The 24,627-nt window shown below is 43.8% G+C and overlaps 2 protein-coding genes across 3 annotated transcripts in view; both read right to left on the reverse strand.

The window, feature by feature from the left end:
* The window catches only part of prdm5 (PR domain containing 5), a 301,678-nt gene extending 286,225 nt beyond the window's left edge, over positions 1 to 15,453 (reverse strand). Inside the window, exons 1-2 of one of the 2 annotated variants that reach the window (XM_078214035.1) lie at positions 15,169 to 15,453; positions 3,619 to 3,702 (exon numbers count right to left, since the gene is read on the reverse strand). In XM_078214035.1, coding sequence (XP_078070161.1) covers positions 3,619 to 3,702; positions 15,169 to 15,261 — 177 coding nt within the window. In that variant the 5' untranslated portion in view covers positions 15,262 to 15,453. The remainder of the gene's footprint in view (positions 1 to 3,618; positions 3,703 to 15,168) is intronic. The other variant, XM_078213941.1, reaches the window with a different exon arrangement.
* Positions 15,454 to 20,148: 4,695 nt separating this feature from the next.
* The window catches only part of ndnf (neuron-derived neurotrophic factor), a 30,466-nt gene continuing 25,987 nt past the window's right edge, over positions 20,149 to 24,627 (reverse strand). The window contains exon 4 of the mRNA XM_078214171.1: positions 20,149 to 22,259. Coding sequence (XP_078070297.1) covers positions 20,854 to 22,259 — 1,406 coding nt within the window. The 3' untranslated portion in view covers positions 20,149 to 20,853. The remainder of the gene's footprint in view (positions 22,260 to 24,627) is intronic.

The raw sequence follows: 24,627 nt of genomic DNA on the forward strand, positions 1-24,627 counted from the left end.
CATGTGCATCTCCCAGAGCCGGCGAACGGTCGCCGGCCAGACCACGTTGGAAACCGGCGGGAACGCAGGCAAGTCATTTAAATCTTTTCTGCACATATGTGTGTTCATTATCGGGACCTTGAATCTCCCACCCTGCCAGGAGTACTTAATTCCGGTAGGGTTCAGACGAGCTCCCCACATTCGGGGAACTAGCGGGAGACCCTGCCGGAATGAAGGGCGGGGGGTAATCGGGGCCCCCAAGGGGTCAGACGGCGGGGGATGGTGCCCCCTGGGCCTGGGCACCCTGGCAGTGCCAGCCTGTGCCCCCGACACTGCCCAAGGGGCAAAGTACCCATGTCCAGGGGGCACCTTGGCACTGCCCATCGGGCATCAGGCAGTGCCAAGGGGGTGGGATCTACTGTGGCCGGGGCCTAGGGGCGACCGGAGGGGGTGGGGGTTCCTGCTGCCACTCTGCAGATAGGGTCTGGGATGGAGGGAGGGCAGCGATTGGGGCGGCCTGCCGAGGTGAGGGGGGTGGGGGGGGGGAGAATTGCCACTGCTTGGGGGGGGGGGGGGGGGGTGGGTGGGCTGTACATCAGGGTGCTCTGGGGCAGGGGGGGGGGGGGGAGGGGGGGGGGCTGGCCTGGGAATTGCTGTTGGGGGCTGTGATTGGGCCATGGGGAGGGCTGGAAGGGCAGCATTGCGGGGGTCCCGGGCTGGCCAGCAAACGGGAGGTTGACAGTTTGGGGTCATTGCACATGCACAGACTTCCAAAACTATCAGACTCCGCGTGAATAGGCCCCGACCCCCTGGGCTTTTAATGAGATTCATGACTAGGACCTCTTCAGTGCACAGAGTGCGGAGATTCAGGTGAATTGTCAGAACAGTTGGGATTTAGAACAGTTGTCCCGCCAATTCAGCACTTTTGGGAGAATCATCCCCTTGGTCCCTCAGCACCTCAAAATTAAAATTCTGGCCCTTGAATTTAAAATCGATCCATTGTTCCTATCACTATAACTTCCTCAAGTTCTGCAACCCCTAGTCTAGTCCTCGGTCTGCCTCTTATTCCTCCACCCCTGTCCCCTGATCCAATTATTGGCCGCCAGCCTGGTACCCTGGCACTGCCAGCCTGACAATGCAGTGCCAAGGGGGCGGGGCATGAAGGAGCAGGCCCATGCCGATGGGTGAGTGACGATCGGCCAGGGTCCAGAGTGGTGTACGGAATTGGGGGGGGGGGGGGGGGGAGAAAAAGCATCAGATCACCCAGGGCACTGTGTACACACTGTATGCAGTGCACGGAGAGATCATGGCACTGCGCCGAGAGTTCAGCAGCCGGCTTCTCGGCATGAATAGGCTCTGCCCACTCCCCCTGCAAGTACAAATCACATTTGGGCTCATTTTGTTTAATATACAAGTGTCGTACAATTGCAACTGGGAGGTCAACCAAAAAATGGACATGACTCTCTCCCATCTTCACTTTCAATCGGCATTTAGAGGGCGGGATTTTACGGCCTTGCTCGATCCAAGCCTGGCAAAGGCCTCCCGAGGATAATGGAAATTTCCATTGTCTGACCCTCACCTGCTCCGATTCCGTGGTGGGCGGAGCGGTAGAATTCCAGAGAGAATGTACTGGATAAGATTGCACCCCCACCCCACCCCCATCTTCTCCAATGTTGTGCAACTAGGTGGGACTGCATCATCTGGTTCCATTCCTATCTATCATAACCAGAGTTTTATTTCATTTCATCCTGGCAAGTGGGCATCCCTGGCTCGGCGAGCATTTATCGCCCTTGAGACAGTGCTGATGAGCTGCGATCTTGAACCACTGCCGATCGTGTGGTGTAGATACACCCATAGTGCTGTTAAGAAGGGAGTCTCAGGATTTGAACCCAACGACACTGAATGAAAGGTGACAGGCTGAATTCTCCCAAAAAGTGACGAAGTGTCATCGCAAGTGGGAAAAACAGTGAGAATTCTACCGGGTGGGTTGGTGCGATCCGGATCGCAATTCACACCCCCACCACCCCAACTGATCTGTGTTCCCTATAAAGTGACACAAGTTGATGAATTGCCATGGAAAAATATTCATATATAATCCCAAAATCTAGTTAATTTTTTCATTCATTAATTCTTGGGATTATGAGTGTCACTGGCAATTTATTACTTATCCGAAGGTTTTTTTTTTAAAGTTTACTTAGGGCACCATGATCGGCACAGGCTTGGAGGGCCAAAGGGCCTGTTCCTGTGCTGAGCTTTGCTTTGTTCTTTATTGCCCTACAGAAGATGATTCTGAGCGACAGGATTTCCTCCCACAGTCCGAAAGACATGCTGGTTAGGTGCATTGGCCGTAGTAAATTCTCCCTCAGTATATCCATACAGGCGCTGGAGTGTGGCAACTAGGGGATTTTCACAGTAACTTCATTGCAGTGTTAATGTAAGTCTACTTGTGACACTAACAAAATAAACTTTTATTGCAAACACAAGCAGTGATTTTCAATGATTTAAACTATTCCGTGCAAAGTCTGGTCAGATTTCACAGAAACATATTACAATTACAGAAAGGAGTTAGTTTCCTTTGTGATGACACAACCCAACACAAAACCTGACTGAAAATAAAAGTAAATACACAGTCAAGTGAAAGAAAGGATCTCCAGCAATCCTCAATTAGGGCAATAGTCTCACAATATGCTATATCGACAATCTCCAGGGAGCTGTATTGTTTGGTTTTTGGCTCAGTTTCAAATAAAGAATATCCCAGCAGGTAATAATACGGACTATTGTAAAACATGACATGAAAAGTATTGATGTAACATTTGATAATGCCCTTCACAATTCTTTGCTACACATCATCCCCTCGAACTGCCCTTGCCTTAAAACATTTCCACTTTTTAACAAAGTGGTAACTCAAGAAAAATGTTTTTATTTAATATCCATCAAAATTACTTTCTGCAGGAATAAAAGAGATGTATTCAGAAAAATGACAAACTTGTTGAGAAGGTGGAAATAATCCAGAAGTCTTTGCTACACTGATATGACCAAATGGTACACGGCACATATCTAACTTGTTCAATATATTTTCATTTCATTCGGCTGCGACTTATTTAATATGGAACTGTCTGGCACAGAAATGTGTTCACAGAAGAGTTTTATTTCCATTGCCTGTACAACTCATATCACAATTAGAAGTGTTCTTTCCCCACCTTCCCATACCCTGAAAGGTGCTCCAGGGCAAATCTTTCCACATCTTTATTTCCCCAGGACCACCTAAGATGATAGACAGAGTTCACAAGAGGGAACCAAATAATCAGCAAACACACTATCCCATTAGAAAAGCACTCAATCCCAGGTGGACCGTGTTACCACTTTCTACAATCATTTCAATGAGGTTTGAAAGTGGGGACATACAGATTACATGTCTGATATGTCATCACACAGGATCAATGAAACAGATGTGTTGTTTATATATAATCTCACATGGGAAACATTAATGTCCCATATTGGAGGAAAATGGAATACACGATAAAACAAAAAAAAACTTTCATTTGGGAAGGGAGCAATATATGTTCAAGTCTTATGGGCAGCATGTAACTTTTCTCCTGGTTAAGAAACCTGATTTAATACAGTGCTATGAGCTGTTACCTCCCACATCAGCCTGGGATCCATGCTTTCATCCAGTTCATTGGCCATTTTTTTTTCTCCAGCAAAAGGTCCAAACTTCTCTCCCTGCCAATGAGAGAAATGTTAGTCATAGCTTGCACATCTGAAAGGGAGGAAAATCAAATCTGCACTGCTAACCTGCATTTGATTCAACTCCCAATTTGCAAAACAGATACTCAGGATTACCATAAAATATTGATATAGTTGCCCATTAGAGATAATTGTGTGTCACAACCTCTGCAGTCAATCACTTGCATTTCACAAATGGAAGTCCTTGTATTTTTATGCCAGAATACACAATTTCTAATGAACGGAATAGTAAAACCATCCAAAGGTCAAACTGAAGATTGACTAAAATTTCCAACATCTAGATTGCTGTTACAGTTCTTGAGAAATTAGTATTTTGCCATTTCTCTCTGTGTCTGCAGGATCCATTGTGAAAAATAAAGTACTCTGCTGAAAAACGTATTAGTTTTTTTGTTAAGTAATGTTATTGTCCAGTATGAGGTGCTGTTGCGATTTATATATGTTGGAGCTACAACCAGGCAATACTAACAAGAGATTCTGAAGAGACAGAACTTATGTTGCAATAAATTATTGAAGATGAGGCAGAGTCTACGTAGGGGGAAATCCTGACAGAGAAGTAACACTTTGGGCCCAGTGTTCAATTTAAAATAAGCTTATATTCACATTTAAATTTGGTGAAGCGTCAATGTCAATTTAAAAATTCAGTGTGGCACTATTTGGTTGTTTGAGAGCCTCAACTCCACCCATTTAAGTTCAGAAGCCTCTATCCCTTTTTTCTAAAATGTTCAATCACATTTTCAGTATTCACGCCTATGGAACATAAAAGTGAAAGCCAAACACAGAATTCTGAAATAAAAACAGAAAATGCTGGAAAAACTCAGCAGGTCTGTCTGGCAATATCTGTGGAGAGAGAAACAAAGCTAACATTTCGAGTCCAATATGACTTGACCCTCTCCCTCGATGCTGCCAAACCGGTTGAATTTTACCAGCAGTTTGTAATCATAGCAATAAATGATTTGATAAGTCGCTGAAATATTTTACTTTCTGCAGTCTTATTATTTTTTCTTCTTAGTCCAATGAAAAGTATGAGCCTGGACAAGGATAGCAAAATGCAAATATTTGGGATATTGATAAGGCAAGATATCGCCTTGTTTCACACCAAGCAAAATAAATTCCTTATCTGGAATCAAACAATGTTGTAGCTTTTTTAAAAATCAAATAGCCCAATATCGTAAACTGAATGTCTTAATAATTCTCTACCCTCACAGGCGGCATGGTGGCACAGTGGTTAGCACCACTGCGTCACAGCGCCAGGGACCCAGGTTCAATTCCAGCCTTGGGTATCTCTCTGTCTGGAATTTGCACGTACATTCTGTATCTGTACGAGTTTCCTCTGGGGTCTCCAGTTTCCTCCCACAATACAGATGTGCAGGTTAGGTGGATTGGCCACGCAAAATTGCCCCTTAGTGTCCAAAGATGTGTAGTTAGGTGGATTGGTCATGGTAAATGCATGGGGTTACGGAGATATGGATCCCGCAGGCTGCAGCAACATCAGGAAGTGAAAGGAGATATGGAAAAAGGCCCAACCCAACCATCCCCGCCTCACACCTCAGGCCTCTCACTCTTGCCTAGTAGAGCCTACTGTGGCACCTGAGGAATGATGTGGAGATGCCGGTGTTGGACTGGGGTAAACACAGTAAGAGTTTTAACAACACCAGGTTAAGGTCCAACAGGTTTATTTGGTAGCTGCAGATATCCACTCCATCTGACGAAGGAGCAGCGCTCCGGAAGCTAATGGCATTTGCGACCAAATAAACCGGTTGGACTTTAACCTGGTGTTGTTAAAACTCTTACTGTGTGCACCTGAGGAAAGCAGTGAGCTGATATTTCACAATGATGGGAGGAAGAGGTCAGATTCAAACCAAGTAGCATGCATAGAAGAGGCCAAAGAAGTCAGCAACTGAGGTGTGGTCCCTCCAAACTGGAGACAGTGCACCAAGAGGATCAAAAACTTTAAGGAAGCAGGAAAGACGAGTGGCAGAACATTTTCAGGTGCCAAATCTCAAAGTCTTGACTTTTTCAGCAAACTCCTGCTTGACGCTCGTTGGGACAACACACCTTGCAGCTCTACTCCATCCTCTCTCCCCAGGTACATAGATGTTAGTGACAACAGATGTGTGTTCAGTTGCCAGCCTGCCAATATAGATGAGGTTAGTCACAGCAGTAGTTATAAAGTTATCTCAGGTAGAGAGCAATTTGAATCCCAAATTGCTTCTCACACTTATACTTCTAACTGAGGTCTAACTTAGGCAAGACAGACAGTAACACAAGCAGCAAAGGGAAAACACTTTCATTAGCACCTAAGCAGCTTAGAAAAAGTTACCAACATCACTCACTCAAGATAGAAAATCAGGGAATATACTGGTTGCACTGTTTGCTGGTTGACCCAGCTTGGGTCACTGTCTGTGTGGAGTTTGCACATTCTTCCCGTGTGTGCATGGGTTTCCTCCCACAGTCCAAAATTGTGCAGGTTAGGTGGATCGGCCATGCTAAATTACCCCTTAGTGTCAGGGGCACTAGCTAGGGTAAATGTATGGGGTTATGGGGATAGGGCATGGGTGGGATAGCAGTTGGTGCAGACTCGATAGGCCGAATGGCCTTCTTCTGCACTGTAGGATTCCATGATTCTATAACTGTATTTGAGCTCTATGTCACTTTCTGATAACATAGAATAAATAGAAACACAATATATTATAGCCAGTTAGTTAAGGCAGTGCAAAGGACAGTGCTGCAAAAATCCACTTCCACCGTGCCACAAGATCCTTAAATGCAATTTAGCTGAATGTCTCGTATGAGTAACTGACGGCACACCAGTTACCTTGGCTGGGTTGGGGTTTCTACAGATACATTTTCTCAATCCATATCTACATATTTAGTCCACATAGAGTCATAGAGGTTTACAGCATGGAAGCAGACCCATCAGCCCAACTGGTCCATGCTGCTCTTTTTTTTAAAACACCTAAGCTAATCCCAATTGCCCGCATTTGGCCCATATCCCTCCATATCCATCTTACCCATGTAACTGTCTAAATGCTTTTTAAAAGACAAAATTGTGCCCGCTTCTACTACTACCTCTGGCAGCTTGTTCCAGACACTCACCACTCTCTGTGAAAAATTTGCCCCTCTGGACACTTTTGTATCTCTCCCCTCTCACCTTAAACTTATGCCCTCTAGTTTTAGACTCCCCTACCTTTGGGAAAAGATATTGACTATCTAGCTGATCTATGCTGCTCATTATTTTATAGACCTCTATAAGATCACCCCTCAGCATTCTACACTCCAGAGAAAAAAGTCCCAGTCTATCCAGCCTCTCCTTATAACTTAAACCATCAAGTCCAGGTAGCATCCTAGTAAATCTCTTCTGCACTCTTTCTAGTATAATAATATCCTTTCTATAATAGGGTGACCAGAACTGTACAGAGTATTCCAAGTGTGGCCTTACCAATGTCTTGTACAACTTCAACAAGACGTCCCAACTCCTGTATTCAATGTTCTGACCAATGAAACAAAGCATGCTGATTGCCTTCTTCACCACTCTGTCTACCTGTGACTCCACTTTCAAGGAGCTATGAACATGTACCCCTAGATCTCTTTGTTCTGTAACTCTCCCCAACGTCCTACCATTAACTGAGTAAGTCCTGCCCTGGTACAATCTACCAAAATGAATGACCTGCATAGTAAAATCATGACCTTTCCTCCACGATTAATCTTCTTTGCACAGCAAAATTATGGAGTAGAATCTTGGAGGCACTGGTGCAACTGTACCGTCATGATATGTGAAGCACCGCTTCAATACAAGATTGTAGAATTTTAAAACACAGAAGATGATAATGTGTATGCGGGCTTGAAAATAACTATGATGTGGGGATGCCGGCGTTGGACTGGGGTAAACACAGTAAGAGGTTTAACAACATCAGGTTAAAGTCCAACAGGTTTATTTGGTAGCAAAAGCCACACAAGCTTTCGGAGCTCCAAGCCCCTTCTTCAGGTGAGTGGGAATTCTGTTCACAAACAGGGCATATAAAGACACAGACTCAATTTACATGAATAATGATTGGAATGCGAATACTTACAGCTAATCAAGTCTTTAAGAAACAAACAATGTGAGTGGAGAGAGCATCAAGACAGGCTAAAAAGATGTGCATTGTCTCCAGACAAGACAGCCAGTGAAACTCTGCAGGTCCAGGCAAACTGTGAGGTTACAAATAGTGTAACATGAACCCAATATCACGGTTGAGGCCGTCCTCGTGTGTGCGGAACTTGGCTATCAGTTTCTGCTCAGTGACTCTGCGCCGTTGTGTGTCACGAAGGCCGCCTTGGAGAACGCTTACCCGAATATCAGAGGCCGAATGCTCGTGACCGCTGAAGTGCTCCCCAACAGGAAGAGAACAGTCTTGCCTGGTGATTGTCGAGCGGTGTTCATTCATCTGTTGTCGCAGCGTCTGCATAGTTTCCCCAATGTACCATGCCTCGGGACATCCTTTCCTGCAGCGTATCAGGTAGACAACGTTGGCCGAGTTGCAAGAGTATGTACCGTGTACTTGGTGGATGGTGTTCTCACGTGAGATGATGGCATCTGTGTCGATGATCCGGCACGTCTTGCAGAGGTTGCTGTGGCAGGGTTGTGTGGTGGCGTGGTCACTGTTCTCCTGAAGGCTGGGTAGTTTGCTGCGGACAATGGTCTGTTTGAGGTTGTGCGGTTGTTTGAAGGCAAGAAGTGGGGGTGTGGGGATGGCCTTGGCGAGATGTTTGTCTTCATCAGTGACATGTTGAAGGCTCCGGAGGAGATGCCGTAGCTTCTCCGCTCCAGGGAAGTACTGGACGACGAAGGGTACTCTGTCCACTGTGTCCCGTGTTTGTCTTCTGAGGAGGTCGGTGCGGTATTTCGCTGTGGCGCGTTGGAACTGTTGATCAATGAGTCGAGCGCTATATCCTGTTCTTATGAGGGCATCTTTCAGCGTCTGGAGGTGTCTGTTGCGATCCTCCTCATCCGAGCAGATCCTGTGTATACGGAGGGCTTGTCCGTAGGGGATGGCTTCTTTAACGTGTTTAGGGTGGAAGCTGGAGAAGTGGAGCATCGTGAGGTTATCCGTGGGCTTGCGGTACAGTGAGGTGCTGAGGTGACCGTCCTTAATGGAGATGCGTGTGTCCAAGAATGCAACCGATTCCGGAGAGTAGCCTATGGTGAGTCTGATGGTGGGATGGAACTTGTTGATGTCATCATAGAGTTGTTTCAGTGATTGTTCACCATGAGTCCAAAGGAAGAAAATGTCATTGATGTATCTAGTGTATAGCATCGGTTGAAGGTCCCGTGCGGTGAAGAAGTCTTGTTCGAACCTGTGCATGAAGATGTTGGCATATTGAAGTGCGAATTTGGTTCCCAAGGCTGTTCCATGTGTCTGGATGAAGAACTGGTTGTTGAAGGTGAAGATATTGTGGTCAAGGATGAAGCGGATGAGATGTAAAATTGCATCTGGAAACTGGCAGTTGTTGGCGCTGAGCACTGAGGCCATTGCAGCAATGCCATCGTCATGGGGGATGCTGGTGTAGAGTGCCGAGACATCCATTGTGACGAGGAGTGCTCCTGGTTCAACTGCTCCATGTGTGCCGTGTTTCTGTAGGAAGTCCGTAGTGTCGCGACAAAAGCTGGGGGTTCTTTGTACAATGGGTTTCAGGATGCCCTCGACATAGCCGGAGAGGTTCTCGCACAGGGTCCCATTGCCCAATACAATGGGACGGCCGGGTGTGTTTGCCTTGTGTATCTTCGGGAGGCAGTAGAGATCTCCAACGCGGGGAGTACATGGGATGAGAGCACGGAGGGTGCTCTGAAGGTCCGGATCAAAGGTCTTGATCAGAGTGTTGAGTGAACAGCCATGGGGACCAAATTCGCACCTCAATATGCCAACATCTTCATGCACAGGTTCGAACAAGACTTCTTCACCGCACGGGACCTTCAACCGATGCTATACACTAGATACATCAATGACATTTTCTTCCTTTGGACTCATGGTGAACAATCACTGAAACAACTCTATGATGACATCAACAAGATCCATCCCACCATCAGACTCACCATAGACTACTCTCCGGAATCGGTTGCATTCTTGGACACACGCATCTCCATTAAGGACGGTCACCTCAGCACCTCACTGTACCGCAAGCCCACGGATAACCTCACGATGCTCCACTTCTCCAGCTTCCACCCTAAACACGTTAAAGAAGCCATCCCTTACGGACAAGCCCTCCATATACACAGGATCTGCTCGGATGAGGAGGATCGCAACAGACACCGCCAGACGCTGAAAGGTGCCCTCATAAGAACAGGATATGGCGCTAGACTCATTGATCAACAGTTCCAACGCGCCACAGCGAAAAACCGCACCAACCTCCTCAGAAGACAAACACGGGACACGGTGGACAGAGTACCCTTCGTCGTCCAGTACTTCCCTGGAGCGGAGAAGCTACGGCATCTCCTCCGGAGCCTTCAACATGTCATTGATGAAGACAAACATCTCGCCAAATCCATCCCCACACCCCCACTTCTTGCCTTCAAACAACCGCACAACCTCAAACAGACCATTGTCCGCAGCAAACTACCCAGCCTTCAGGAGAACAGTGACCACGCCACCACACAACCCTGCCACAGCAACCTCTGCAAGACGTGCCGGATCATCGACACAGATGCCATCATCTCACGTGAGAACACCATCCACCAGGTACACGGTACATACTCTTGCAACTCGGCCAACGTTGTCTACCTGATACGCTGCAGGAAAGGATGGCCCGAGGCATGGTACATTGGGGAAACTATGCAGACGCTGCGACAACAGATGAATGAACACCGCTCGACAATCACCAGGCAAGACTGTTCTCTTCCTGTTGGGGAGCACTTCAGCGGTCACGAGCATTCGGCCTCTGATATTCGGGTAAGCGTTCTCCAAGGCGGCCTTCGCGACACACGACGGCGCAGAGTCACTGAGCAGAAACTGATAGCCAAGTTCCGCACACATGAGGACGGCCTCAACTGGGATATTGGGTTCATGTCACACTATTTGTAACCCCCACAGTTTGCCTGGACCTGCAGAGTTTCACTGGCTGTCTTGTCTGGAGACAATGCACATCTTTTTAGCCTGTCTTGATGCTCTCTCCACTCACATTGTTTGTTTCTTAAAGACTTGATTAGTTGTAAGTATTCGCATTCCAACCATTATTCATGTAAATTGAGTCTGTGTCTTTATATGCCCTGTTTGTGAACAGAATTCCCACTCACCTGAAGAAGGGGCTTGGAGCTCCGAAAGCTTGTGTGGCTTTTGCTACCAAATAAACCTGTTGGACTTTAACCTGGTGTTGTTAAACTTCTTATTGAAAATAACTATGCAGTTAATTCATTCCTCAACGTCCAAATCTCTCCCTCCGATTTTTTTAAAATTGGAAGCTTTAAATTATGCTACTTAGTTGCCCACTCGTTGATCAACAGGAATAGTTTAATTTTAATTATGAAAAAACCCTCACTACCTTTATCTGATCTCCTCTTAATCTTCCATGTGCTAATACAAATAAATACAGTTTTTCTCATCCCTCTTCATGCCTAAATCCTCTCTCATTCCAGGTGTGATCCTGGTGAATACACAGGCCTTGTAGCTGCCATGAACAGTGTCACCCACACAGTCGATGTTGGTGAATGATCTCATTAACCAGGGCTAAAGCGGCAGCCTTGATCTCCAAGGGGCCATTCTTTCAGTACCTCTTTCCTTTCCATTAGGCTTTACAGACACAATGATCTTAAAATGAAAGCATCATGGCATGAAATGCTGCCTGGGAGCTGGACATTTGACCTGCAAAGTAAAATATTAATGCTTAGTGACCAGCTCACCAAGGTGAAGTAGAAATTCTTTTTATCCATATAGACCATTATACTGTGCCTTAGGGGTCTGAATGGTGACATGGCTGCCATTAGCAACTCTCTGTACCTTGGGAAATCTATTTTCAAGCCAGCATACACATTATCATCTTCTGTGTTTTAAAATTCTACAATCCTGCCTTGAAGCGGCCCCACCATGCTTCCATGTTCAGTGGGAAAAGAAACTGTTTGCCCTGCAAAACAATGCAACAAAGATCTGTTCTGTGCATAGAAAATAGGCTGATGGTGGAAATATCTTCTGTCACAACCTGAAATGTGGACGTGAGAACTTGGCCGCCTTTTAATGCCCATTAAATAGGTAAGACTGGCAAACGGCAAAATGACATGCAAGATTTCAGAAGTTTTGCAGGCTTGCCACTAAGAGTTTCATACACTTGTTTCAATTCTAAACCTCATATTTATAAAGTGCATTTACCATATTAAAATGACACATGGCACTTTACAGAAGTATTATTAAACAAAGTATTTCTGAATAAAGAGACATGTCGAAGCTTTTCATTTTGCATTCATCAGGACACTTCACAAGAATACCAGTGAAATACTATATGAATTTCAGTGCCAGTGTGATGGTCTGTAGGCTGGACATTCCAAAGACTTACAGATCATATCAAACTGCATGTCCATTACGCTGTTCATAACAGGCAACATACAGACCGTACCCAACCAGCCGTACCTGCAGAACCCCAAACAGTGTCCAACATTCGATGTGATTGCGTGATTGAACATTTGCTAAATAATCCTCTGCATGCTAAAATTTACATTGACAACCAGATTGCCAGTTAGGCTCGCAGTGTGACGCCGTTGCGTGTACTGGAAGTTATACATATTAATGCACAGAGCCCTGTTCTGCAGACAGAAATGTATACACATTGTGCCTAATTCAGCTAAACATGATTAACAGCCATTCGCTGATTCATTCCCCAGGCCAATGCATTGTCCAATCAGCATCAAGCTGCCTGGTTTAAATTTCAAACAATGTTTGGCAATTATCTGTCAATCACCTTTAATTAGTACATTCTCAATGGCAAATCCTGTACCACAGTAAGGAGTCTAACAACACCAGGTTAAAGTCCAACAGGTTTATTTGGTAGCAAACGCCACTAGCTTTCGGAGGAGCAGCGCTCCGAAAGCTAGTGGTGTTTGCTACCAAATAAACCTGTTGGACTTTAACCTGGTGTTGTTAGACTCCTTACTGTGTTTACCCCAGTCCAATGCCGGCATCTCCTCATCAAACCTGTACTAATCAGGGTTGACTTGCCACCCAATCAGTATTCTCTACTCATGCAGTACAAATTGTTGTTTCCCTCTTACACTGATGAAATGTCTTGATGAGTGCAAGATAAAAAGCTTTCACGTCACTTTTTTCTGCAATACTTGTGTTCTATACTACCAAACGACTTTAAAACAAAGCATGACACCAAGTCATATGAGTTATTAGGTCAGATGATCAAAAGTTTGGTCAAGAAAAGGTTTTAAGAAGTACTTCTAAAGGAGAAAAATGAAGTCAAGAGGTCAGGAGATATAGGGAAGATATTCCAGAGTTTAAGGCCCAGTCAACTGAAGGTGCAACCACCAATGCTGGGATAAGTAAAATGAGGGATGTTCAGGAGGATGCTCCTCTAATTATGTAATAAGAATAGAGGAGCACAGATATCTCGAAAGGTTGTGGGGGCAGAGCAGATTACAGTGATGGAGAGGGAAACCCATAGAGGTATCTGAAAACAAGGATGAGCATTTTAAAATCAAGACATTGGCTTCTAGTTTAGCAATGTAGATTAATGAGCACAGGGGCAATAGGGTGAACAGGATTTTGTGGGCAGAGTTTTGGATGAATTAAAGTTTATAGAGGTAGAACATGGGGTAGCAGATGTGCATTTGGATAGTCAAGCCTAGGGCTAATTAAACGAGACAGGGATGAAGTCAGGTGCTGTTATTGGAGATAGGCAATCTTAGTGATAACACAAATTTGAGGCAGGAGCTCACCTTGGGGTTGAATGTAACACCAAGGTTGCAAATACACAGGTTTAATCCGATACTGACTCTATCCCTCTGCCTAACAACAGTAACTAGGGAATGGAGTTTGGAGAAGGGGCCAAAACAAATGGCTTTGGTTTTCCCAATGTTTAACTGCAAATCTAATTTAATTAAGTTTTCAGACAGAACCATAGGGTCTTAGAGCTTCACAGCACAGAAAGAAGCCCTTCAGCCCATGATGTCTGCACTAGTCATCAAGCACCTATCTATTTTAATCCCATTTTCCAGCATTTGGTTTGTAGTTTTGTATGCTGTGACATTTCAAATGCTTTTTAAATGTTGTGAAGGTTCTGGCCTCCATCCTTTCAGGCAGCAAGTTCGAGATCCCCACCAGCCACTAGGTGAAAATGTTTTTCCTCAAAACCCCTCTAAATCTCTTGCCCCTTATTTTAAGCTATGCCCCTTGTTATTTACCCCTCTATGGGGCAAAGTTTCTTCCTATCTACCCCAAAAGCACTTTTACCTGAAAGAATTTCCAAACTCTGGAAAGTCCGAAGGTCTTGATGTGACAGGAGTTACCTGATCTCAACAAGATAACAGAAATCTAGGAGAGTGCAGCTGAGTTTGTTTGATTCTGGATCATTTATTGGAGGATGAACAGAACGGAGGCAAGTGAGTAAAGGCCATCTGATCCAAAACATTTCAGCAAAAGGTATAGGAGGTTAACTGATTATAAGTCATTTGGTCTTTCAGTATCTGAGATGTCAGTTTATTATAAGGAACTATTTCAAAATAAGAAGAAGAAAAAAGGCATTAAGTGTTGGAAATCTGAAATAAAACATGAAACGCTGGAAATGGTGGCACAGTGGTTAGCACTGCTGCCTCAGTGCCAGGGACCCGGGTTCGATTCCCGGCTTGGGTCACTCACTGTCTGTGCGGAGTCTGCACATTCTCCCTGTGTCTGCGTGGGTTTCCTCCCACAGTTCAAAAGACGTGCTGGTTAGGTGCACTGGCCGTGCTAAATTCTCCCTCAGTGTACCTGAGGCGCTGGAGTGTGGCGACTGGGGGATTTTCACAGTAACTTCATTGCAGTGTTAATGTAAGCCTACTTGTGATACTAATAAATAAAATAAACTGAAATACTGGAAACAGAGAGCAGGCCAGTCAGCATCAGTCGCCACATTTCAAGCGTGCTAGACATTGGGCAACATCTAGGTGATGAGGGAGAGTGGGTGACATTTTAAAAAATAGTTCAGTGGCTGAACTGAAAACTTTCGAGCAGAAAAGCCTTTGTATAAAGTAGATGCAGACATTGTAAGAGGAGTTGTGTTTGCAGCTTGAGAGACGTGGGAGTGAGTGAAAGCTCAATACGTGGCACTCAGTCCAGCAGCTAGAAACAAGAGAGCAGTCAGTCCGTGTGTGTCCCCCTAAAAAGGAGCTATTAAATCTTCCCAAAACAAAAATGCACACAGAGACAAGGGGGGTAATTATTTCCTTTTTCATGTTATGGAAGGCAAAACTTTTTTGTTTTAAAAAGTAGAAAGGCAAACCTTTTTTACTCGTCTGGCAGTGTACAGCCCGATTCCTTCTTGCACTTTAGACGGCTTCAAGGAGAACCGATCGGGTACATACATCCCGAGCATAGTGGCCGGGAGCACTGGCCCAGCGGGAGGCTCAGTGAGTGGGCTGGCCGCGGGGGAAGCTCCCCATTCACTCTCTGTCTCTCAGTCAGTGCTCTCGCCGCAGGGGAAGCTCCCCATTCACTCTCTCTCAGTCAGTGACTCTCCTCCCCGCCCCGGCTGCCATCTTCCTGCTCGGGATGCCCTGCGGACACCGGTCCTGTGATTGGTTCACCCAAAAACTTTCCCCCAGAAAGCGGAGGTTTGGAGAAATGTGTTGAGCGCCAGCTCCGCTCTCAAAGGTCTCTTTTACTCAACTGCAATGTATCTCAACAAAAACAATAATCAGAGCATGAACAAAACAAAAAATCCAACTGATTTGCACAGAGCCGAGGAAAGATTGTGCGGAAAAGGGTGTGAACAGACTAAAACTTTATTAGTGTCACAACTAGGCTGACATTAACACTGCAATGAAGTTACTGTGAAAATCCCCTAGTGGCCACACTCCTGCGCCTGTTCAGGTACACTCACTCCCGCCTGATGAAGGAGCAACGCTCAGAAAGTTCATGATTCCAAGTAAACCTGTTGGGCTTCAATCTGGTGTTGTGAGACTTCGTACTGTTCAGGTACACTGAGGGAGAATTTTAGCATGGCCAATGCCTCTAACCAGCGTGTCCGTCAGACTGTGGGAGGAAACTGGAGGAAACCCACACAGACACGGGGAGAAAGTGCACACTCTGCACAGACGCTGACTCAAGCCAGGAATTGAACCCGGGTCCCTGGCGCTGTGAGGCAACAGTGCCACCCAACTGCTGTATGTGAAGAAGCATTAATATCAAAAATACTCCTTTTTTTGTTTGGAATGTGAAGAAGCATTAGTGTCAAAAATTTTGTTTGTGGTTTTACACATTGAGAAAGTATATTTGTTCACCGTGAGAGTACAGGAGACCAAACTTTACCCGGTTTTTAAAAAAGATAAAAACAGATCGTGATCTGTATCTCAACTCTTTTCTGCTAAAAATGGAATAAGAAGCAGCAGTGTACCTGAGAAGCCTGCGTTAGGCTCAGGGTACAAGAGTCAATCATTTGGGATATCCCACTTGTCGGTTATATCGTTGCCCAACAGGTGTGTGACTGCCTCCTGGACCAGTGTCCAGGTAACTGTCCCCCGCCCTGGTGCCCCCTAGTGTCTGTACATCAGATTCCAGTAAGAAGTCTCACAACACCAGGTTAAAGTCCAACAGGTTTATTTGGTAGCAAAAGCCACTAGCTTTCGGAGTGCTGCCCCTTCGTCAAGGCCCATGGACCTCCGGAGCAGGTAAGCCTGGGGTTTTGGGAAGGGGAGGGTAGGAAAGAAAGGGATAGACCTAAGGAAGAGGGGGCATCCCACAAAGGGAAGGTCCCAAAGAGTGACCTTCCTCCTTCGATATGACATAGCAGTGTATTAACAGGAGCAATTAGCTTGATAACAAGCTTAATTGACCCCTGATTATTCATTTCAATTTGGTGGGCAGACAGTCGATTTTGAGGCACGCATCTTTAAAGGGTTATTAGTGACCTGGGAGTGAGCTCTGACAGCAAATTGTGAGATCCTGGAGATGTCACCAGCAGATCCCTGGAATGAGCCAGAGGTGAAGAAATTCTGGATTGTGAGAGTCTTGACAGCCACGGGGAATGTGTGCCCACCTGGTCCTCAGGAAAAGAGATCTGGTGTCCGGAGGCTGCAGATGTCAGCAATGACCTGCAGTGAATATCTGAGGCACTGTTGCTCAGTCATGTTGAAGAAGCTCACGCTCTGTCAACCCTATGCTGACGGTATTACCTCTTTCGACGTGGAGTTCGCTCTACATTCTCTCTGTTGTGTAGAATGAAGATATGTGGCTGTGGAGAAAACAGCTGCTGCTGCTGCCAGTAGTCTTGCTGTTGCTGCTACTGGTGTGATTGATCCTGTTGCTTTTCCTTGGAGCTTCAGGTTACTGCTGCATAGGTTACTCCCATGCTGCAGTGAAGGCTGAGAGCAAGGAAATTGTGATGGAGGTGAGTAAATTTCAAGCCACTTGACAGTAACTGCAAGAAGTTGAAAGTGACACTCAAAGTCATGATTTCAGGCTGACAGAAGTTATCCTGCAAACACAAGCTGTTCGCTTTGGCTAACCATCAGCTTAGCAATTTCAGTCTTTAAAGGCTTCCCAACAAGTCAATTTCATTAAACAAATCACTCCTCATTATGCTTTCATTTCTTGGACCTTGGTGGGATGCAGAGAGCTCAGGTAACCAGCTATCAAAGCCAGAATGCAGGGTTAAATTCAAATAAATGATTGATTTGAATATTTTAATTACTTACCTGATGGCTGCACGGGGAGGCACCCCCTCACCTGCAAACCTATGCACATCAAACTGGAAGTGGTGGGATCATGTTGGGGAGTTAACTTGAAAACTGACACATATGTCCACCTCCCCTTGGCAGTTGAAATTCGGTCCATTAACTCTAACTTTCTTTCCACAGATTCTGCCTGATCTACTGAATGTTTCCACAGCTATCTATTTTATAGTAACATGCAAAGTTTGGTTGAGGTGTTGGAGAAATTATAATGTAAATCAAAAGATTAAATGGCATTTGTACATTCTCTTTTCTTGACTATTTAAAAAAGTTTTAAAGTTTAAAATTTTGAAGTTTTAAAGTTTTTAAACTTTAAACCAGGATGACACAGTGGCACAGTGGTTAGCACTGCTGCCTCACAGCGCCAGGGTCCCAGGTTCATTTCTGGCCTCAGGTCACTGTCTGTGTGGAGTTTGCATGTTCTCCCCATGTCTGCGTGGGTTTCCTCCGGGTGCTCCGGTTTCCTCCCACAGTATGAAAGATGTGCTGGTTAGGTGCATTGACCTGAACAGGCACCGGACTGTGGCGACTAGAGGAATTTCACAGTAACTTCATTGCAGTGTTGATGTAAGCCTTATTTGTGACTAATAAATAAACTTTAAACCCAATCCTCACAGATCATCAATTTTTGGTTTTAAGGTGAATAATTGCACAAAATAAGAGATTGGCCTGTCTAAAATACCGTTTTCACAGAATTCTGTAATTGAGGAAGTTGCAGTCATGGACTGATCTTTGGAAGTAAGAGTTTAAATTCATCATAACTTACAGAGTGACTGTTAATTCTTGAGTATGTATTCTGTTATACCCATCAAATTCAGGTGATGCATAATCAAGATTGTAAGTGTAGTTATCCAAAACAGCAAAGTCCTTTACAGAGTACTAGTAAACATTTAATGGAAAAGATTTGCATTTATATCACATTTTTCAAGATCAGAAGATGTCCCGAAGCTCTTCACAACCAACGGAACACTTTTGAAGCATAATCATTGTTGGAATGTCAGAAATATGGCAGCCAATTTGCACACAGAAAACTCCCACAAATGTAACAATCATACTGAACAGATAATCCGTTTTTGTGATGTTGATTGAGGGATAAATCTGAGACAAGACGCCAGTGATAATTTACCATGCACTTCTTCAAAATAGTGCCATGAGACCTTTACATCCAACTGCAAGTGCAGATAGGGCCTCAGTTTAATGCCTCATCCAAAAGATAGTATTTCCACTAGTGCAATACCCAGTCAGTATTTTACTGGAGTCAGCTCTGACTTTTGTGCTCAAGCCTTGAAATGGGACTTGAATCCACAAGTCTTCTGATTAGGGGCAAGATCTACCAACTGAGCCATGGCTGACACTCAATGCAGCATTTCAAAACAGATTAAATGGCCTCACCCAAACCTCCGTTGTCATATTTTAACTCCGCCATATTTCATTCACCCATCTCCCATGTGATCAATAACCTATATTATTGGCTCCCTATCCATCAATGTTTCAATTTCAAAATCTCAACCTTGTGTTCAAACCCATTGATCGCTTCACCCATCCCCATCTCTGTAACTTCTTTCCAACCTAGAAGCATTAAGAGTTCTGCATTCTTCCAACTACTGGCTCTTAGAATCATGATTGGACCATAAGATCACACAGTACAGAAAGTAGCCATATGGACTCCTTGTGTTTATGCCAGCTCTTTGAAAAATCATCCAATTAATTCCACTCCTCTGCTCTTTCCAAGTAGCTCTGTCACTATTTCCTTTTCAAGTCTAATTTCAATTTCCCTTTGAAATATGCTATTCAATCTTCCTCCACTCTACTTTTAAGTAATGCATTTCCTGGGCACCCCCCACTTCCTTTGCCTCACCATTGGTGGCCTTGTCTTCAGCTGTCCAGATCCAGTGCTCTGGAATTCCCTTCAAACTCTCTACCACTTTACCTCTCTTTTCTCCTTGGAGATACTGCTAAAAACCTACCACCCTTCCCTGCCTTTACTCCAGCCAAACTTTTGTTCACCTGTCCTGGTGTGAACTTCTTTGGCTTCAGGTCAATTTTTGGTTGATTACACTCCTGTGAGGTCCCTTGGGGCATTTTACTACATTTAAGGTGCGCAATAAATACAAGCTATTGTTCTTTCCCTAATTTCTATTTGTGGGAGTTGGATGTGTGTAAATTGGCTGTTGTGTTTATCCACATAACAATAGTGGCTGTGCTTTATTGTCTGTGAAAGTTTTTGGAATTTTCAATGCAAGTTCTTGTTTCTTTTTCGTTCTTTCTTTTTAACCCATTTTCTATCAACCATATTTGAACTGATTGTTATTTAAAAGTACCTTATATTTCTTATTAGATTGTCACTGCACGTTTAAATGCCAATCTACTATCACACCTACATACTTAATTAGTGACGTATTTAATTATCCTTTCAGTTTTACCCCATAATCAAAACCAACATAGCAATGTGATTTGTCTCATGTATAACTGCCACTTTATCATTGCATTCTTCCAGTTTTATTTTTGATATTTATACATAAGACACAAGAAACAATGAATGAGAGTTTTATTAAAGAGCTTCAATAAATATGAAACACCAAACAGATGTGATGCAAGATGCAAAAACACCTGACGAGGTCACCAAAACTTGCGCGCATGATGCATCCTTGTAAAGAAAGCACCAACGCAAATGTTTTTGATGCCAAGCATCAAAACTGATTAGAAACTGATCCAGAGCATCATGAAACAGATAGTTAGAATTGTATTTTAATGGGCATGATTCTTAAAGTTTACAATCATAAAAACATAGACATTTAAGACTGAACTTTATTCTTATAAAATAATTTACAGATTTTCTATGTCCTATATTGCATGTACGATTAACAGGGCAGCTAATTTGAAGCGGCTTGGAAGATGAAATAATTTAGATGCAGTTCATGCAGTGTAGAGGTCCAAAAACTGACAGTACTTGAGTGATCGCCTGCCACTGTAGACCATTCTTATTCAATGTCAGGTGTGACAAAGGACTTGCAGTCATGCAACTGCAAAGGCCCGCTGCCATCTGAGTGCATCGGGGTCAGTCTCTTCAAATAACCACGGAATTATGTAAACATAAATATACAAGTTGATATCTTTCTAAATAGTACAAATACATGTTGCAACATCTCGGCTGTATAAGTAGTCAGTCTGTATATTTTCATCTAGTGAAATAATGTTCATAGTTCAATAAAGTTTTGAGTCTATACATGGAGTCACTAACAAGACCTCCTTGTTTTGACCAATTTACTCTGATATTTGACAGAGTGTCCCCCATGTCCTATGACATAAACATCCAGAAGGTACGATTTGCCTGGCTGTAGTCCTCTGATTGTCTCTGTGGTCACTGCTTTCTGTAGGATATGACTGTGGAAATATTTGCAGACAACCTTCTCAGATTTCTTTCTGGTGTCTGGTCCAATACATTGGTTCTGCTCTCTTTTCTTCTGCTCATCACTATAGTTGTTCTCCACGAGTTTTTTATAAACACAGAACTTGTTTCGTTCCTGTGTGCCCAACCATGCCACTGTGACTGAGGAGCAGGCACGGAGTTTGTCAAAGACTTTAATACGTGTGTCTTCTGGTACTGATGGAAAAGGTTGCTTGTTTGGCTTGTTGGTGGCAAGGATCTTGAGCATGGATGCACCTTTCCTACTCCCTTTCAGCCGGATGAGGTACTTGGCTTTTGGTTTCCCTCTAAGCTGGAAGTGACGCACACCTTCCATAGTCTGTGATAGCAGCAGCTTCCCATCTCTCCTGACCTGGATTTGGATTGCGTCCAGACATGAATGAACATAAAGCATCACCTTCTGATGGGAGGAGACTGGAGCAAACCTCAGGAACTTGACTCCTTTTCGTTTAATAAATACGTCAGTCACTTTCCCGTCCTTCAGCTCAATTGTCTTCTGCTTAGCCTCTTCCTTGGTTTTTGCAAAGGTTCCCACATAGGCGGTGCTCGTATTTGAGTTAGTGTTAACGGCAAAAATGTCAAAATAGTACTGTGTATCTGGTTTCAGATCTGACACAGTGAAAATGTTCTTGTTGCCAATGCAAATCTGCTGAAGATCTACCTTCCGTGTGCCAGCCATATGTCGTGACATTCGCGTGGAGGCAGGTTTGGGCACAGTCGTTCGTTCTCTGCCAGGGCCACTGTCTGAAGTAAAGCCAAAGTAGGCAAAATCAAAAGGACTAAAATCTAACCCAGGCTTGGGAGCTGTCATAAAGGCATCGTCAGCATTTAGTTTTGCTTCCACTGCACAAAGACTTTTAAAGTTATGCTCTTTATTAATAATCACACAATATTGGATGGGTTGCCGCAGTTGTGAAATGGTAGGACTCGGTTTCCAGGCTAACGTGACAGTTGTACGTCCAAGAGCTGTCACATCCACCCGTGGGTCATAGGGAAGCTCAGGGTAAGGCTGGTCTGACTCAGGAGTGGTTGTCGCGTAAACTTTGAAATTTGTATCTTTTTCTGTTGAGATTAGTTCCAAACGGTACAAGCCAGAGGGTGAATTGGATGCTAAGTATGATTCAACATCATTGCCTTTGTAAGAGTACAGATCAGTGCCTAGTTCATTCAGTACTTGCTGCCTTTTCTTCTGCTGATCCAGTGGTTCTGGTTCTCCTGGGAAGATAAAAAGTAATTAATAACACTTGGTAGCAACTTTTGTTCCATAACAACATATCTATAGCTTCAGTGCTGGTTCTAGGTATTACATGAAAAAGATCTTATTGTAGATCCCATGCTTTTAGCAAAGAATGTAATTAATTGAAATTCATCCACTAAGGCTTTGTCTCGTTGGTTATTGATCTTATTGTTGTTTGTGGGACCTTGCTGTGCACATATTGGCTGCCACATTTACCTATATAACAACAGTAACTACACTTTAAAAATAATTCATCAGCCGTGAAATGTTTGGAGAAGTCCTGAGGCCAAAGCAAGCACTGTATAAATGGAAATGTTTCCTTTTTTCCTTTAATGTTTGGCCACGGATTTGACTAGCATTACAGTAACGAGATTGATATGATTTCATTACCTAATTATACTTCCCCGATATGATTCAGAAATCAGTACTCTCTAACATTCCTTCATATAGCAACATTATTTTCCACAGATCTGCAGCTAATTTTTTTAAGTCCAGTAATTGGTGACCAAGTGAATACCAATATTTTTCACCAACTGGTCACCTGGTGTAAAGCCATGAATTACAGATTAAATTCATCAGCAAGCAACATAAAAGAGTGAACAAAAAAAAAATTGAGTCTTCTTTCTTTCCTTTGGGGCTCCTCTGGTGATCTTGGTGTTGAGAAACACCCTCAGAATGGTTCCATTTCTTTCAAGAAGGCAAGCATTGTCGGGTAGCCGGAGAGTCAATCCAGAATCGACACACTTAACTGGTTAAGAGTAAACAGTGTTTGGGCGACACTAGATCTGTTCTCAGTTTGACATTGGTTAAAGAAAAGTTTAAGCTTAAAAGTTTATTTGTTAGTGTCACAAGGCTTACATTAACACTGCAATGAAGTTCCTGTGAAAATCCCCGAGTCGCCACACTCTGCCGGCTGTTCGGGTACACTGAGAGATAGTTTAGTATGGCCAATGCACCTAACTAGCACCATCTTTTGGACTGTGGGAGGAAGCCGGAGCACCCGGAGGAAACCCACACAAACCCGGGGAGAATGTACAGACTCCGCACAGACAGTGACCCAAGCCAGGAATCAAACCCAGGTTCCTGGCGCTGAGGCAGCAGTGTTACCCACTGTGCCACCGTGTCGCCCATATGGAAAGGCTTTGAGGTTCAGATGAGCCCACCAATGGCATCACTGGAGCAACTCCAGCAGGAAATAAATTCAAATCAGTTTGGTGATTTTACAGAACAGGTAAGAGATAACATTACCACATTTCACTAATGTGGATATTGAGCAAAAAGCAGTTCTCACCCCTTTTCACCTCTTTTAAAACAATATATATACATAATGGATATATATCTGTGTATGTGAATGTGTTATGCTGAGTGATACTCTAAGAGATTCAGGAAGGAGACCCAGAAACACTTGTTACACATTCTTGATTTTAATTAATGATCTGTTCCCGACTCCAGGATGGAAATCATTGGCACGTTCACTGTAACCACAATAATGTACTCACTACAGCTGAAATCAATTTTTCATTTTGGAATGAGATTGCAACCACGTTATGTCAAAAGAATAATAAGAACTATTGAAGCGAGTGACTCTAAACGCTTTTCATAATGTAAGTTCTCGTGAACCTAGACTTCAAAATATATAGTTCAGAATCAAATATTATGATAAGTATTGACATTACTTCCAAGGACAACATCATGGGGAAAATTACATTTTCAAATGTTTGTTGTCCTGCAAGTTTATTTAGAATAGCTCAAGGTTGTGTAAGCTTTGTGGTAATGTTCACAGCACTGTAGAAACATTTACGTATGCTACTGGTTTCCCTTCTGTACCTAAGATGTATATATTTATAAAAGTACAGCATTGCAGTTAAATTTGAAATGTTGTTTGTACTGGGCTCCTTTCCAAGTCGACATTCCCGCAGCATGGGAGGCAAAATGGATAAAAGACAGGTTATAGTGATACCTTAATAGTTCCCTGCTGTAGACATTTCATGGTAAACGTCTAATTATTGGTTTAAAAGTTAAGAAGTTGGATGCTGACCATAGAGCAGGCAGGAATAAATTAGGAAAAATTACTTCTCCTTAACATGAATGTAATTATGCCACACTCAGTTTCCACTCTGTAGACATTAAATCATTGCTCCTGTTACCTATATCATGTGTAGATAAATTGAACCTCGTAAATGGATCTTGTTTTCTATTAGGGATGCAGAGACTGAATGTATGAGCTGTCTGTATATCACAGAACTGGGAGAGAAATTCAAGCTCTTTTTGCATGTAATTTGTGCAAAATAATGAAGGCAGGAAAGATGAATTTCGTCTCACATTCTCTCTTGCACAGTCTCTCCC

Source organism: Mustelus asterias, chromosome 1 (genome assembly GCF_964213995.1).
Source record: "Mustelus asterias chromosome 1, sMusAst1.hap1.1, whole genome shotgun sequence".
Lineage (NCBI taxonomy): Eukaryota > Metazoa > Chordata > Chondrichthyes > Carcharhiniformes > Triakidae > Mustelus > Mustelus asterias.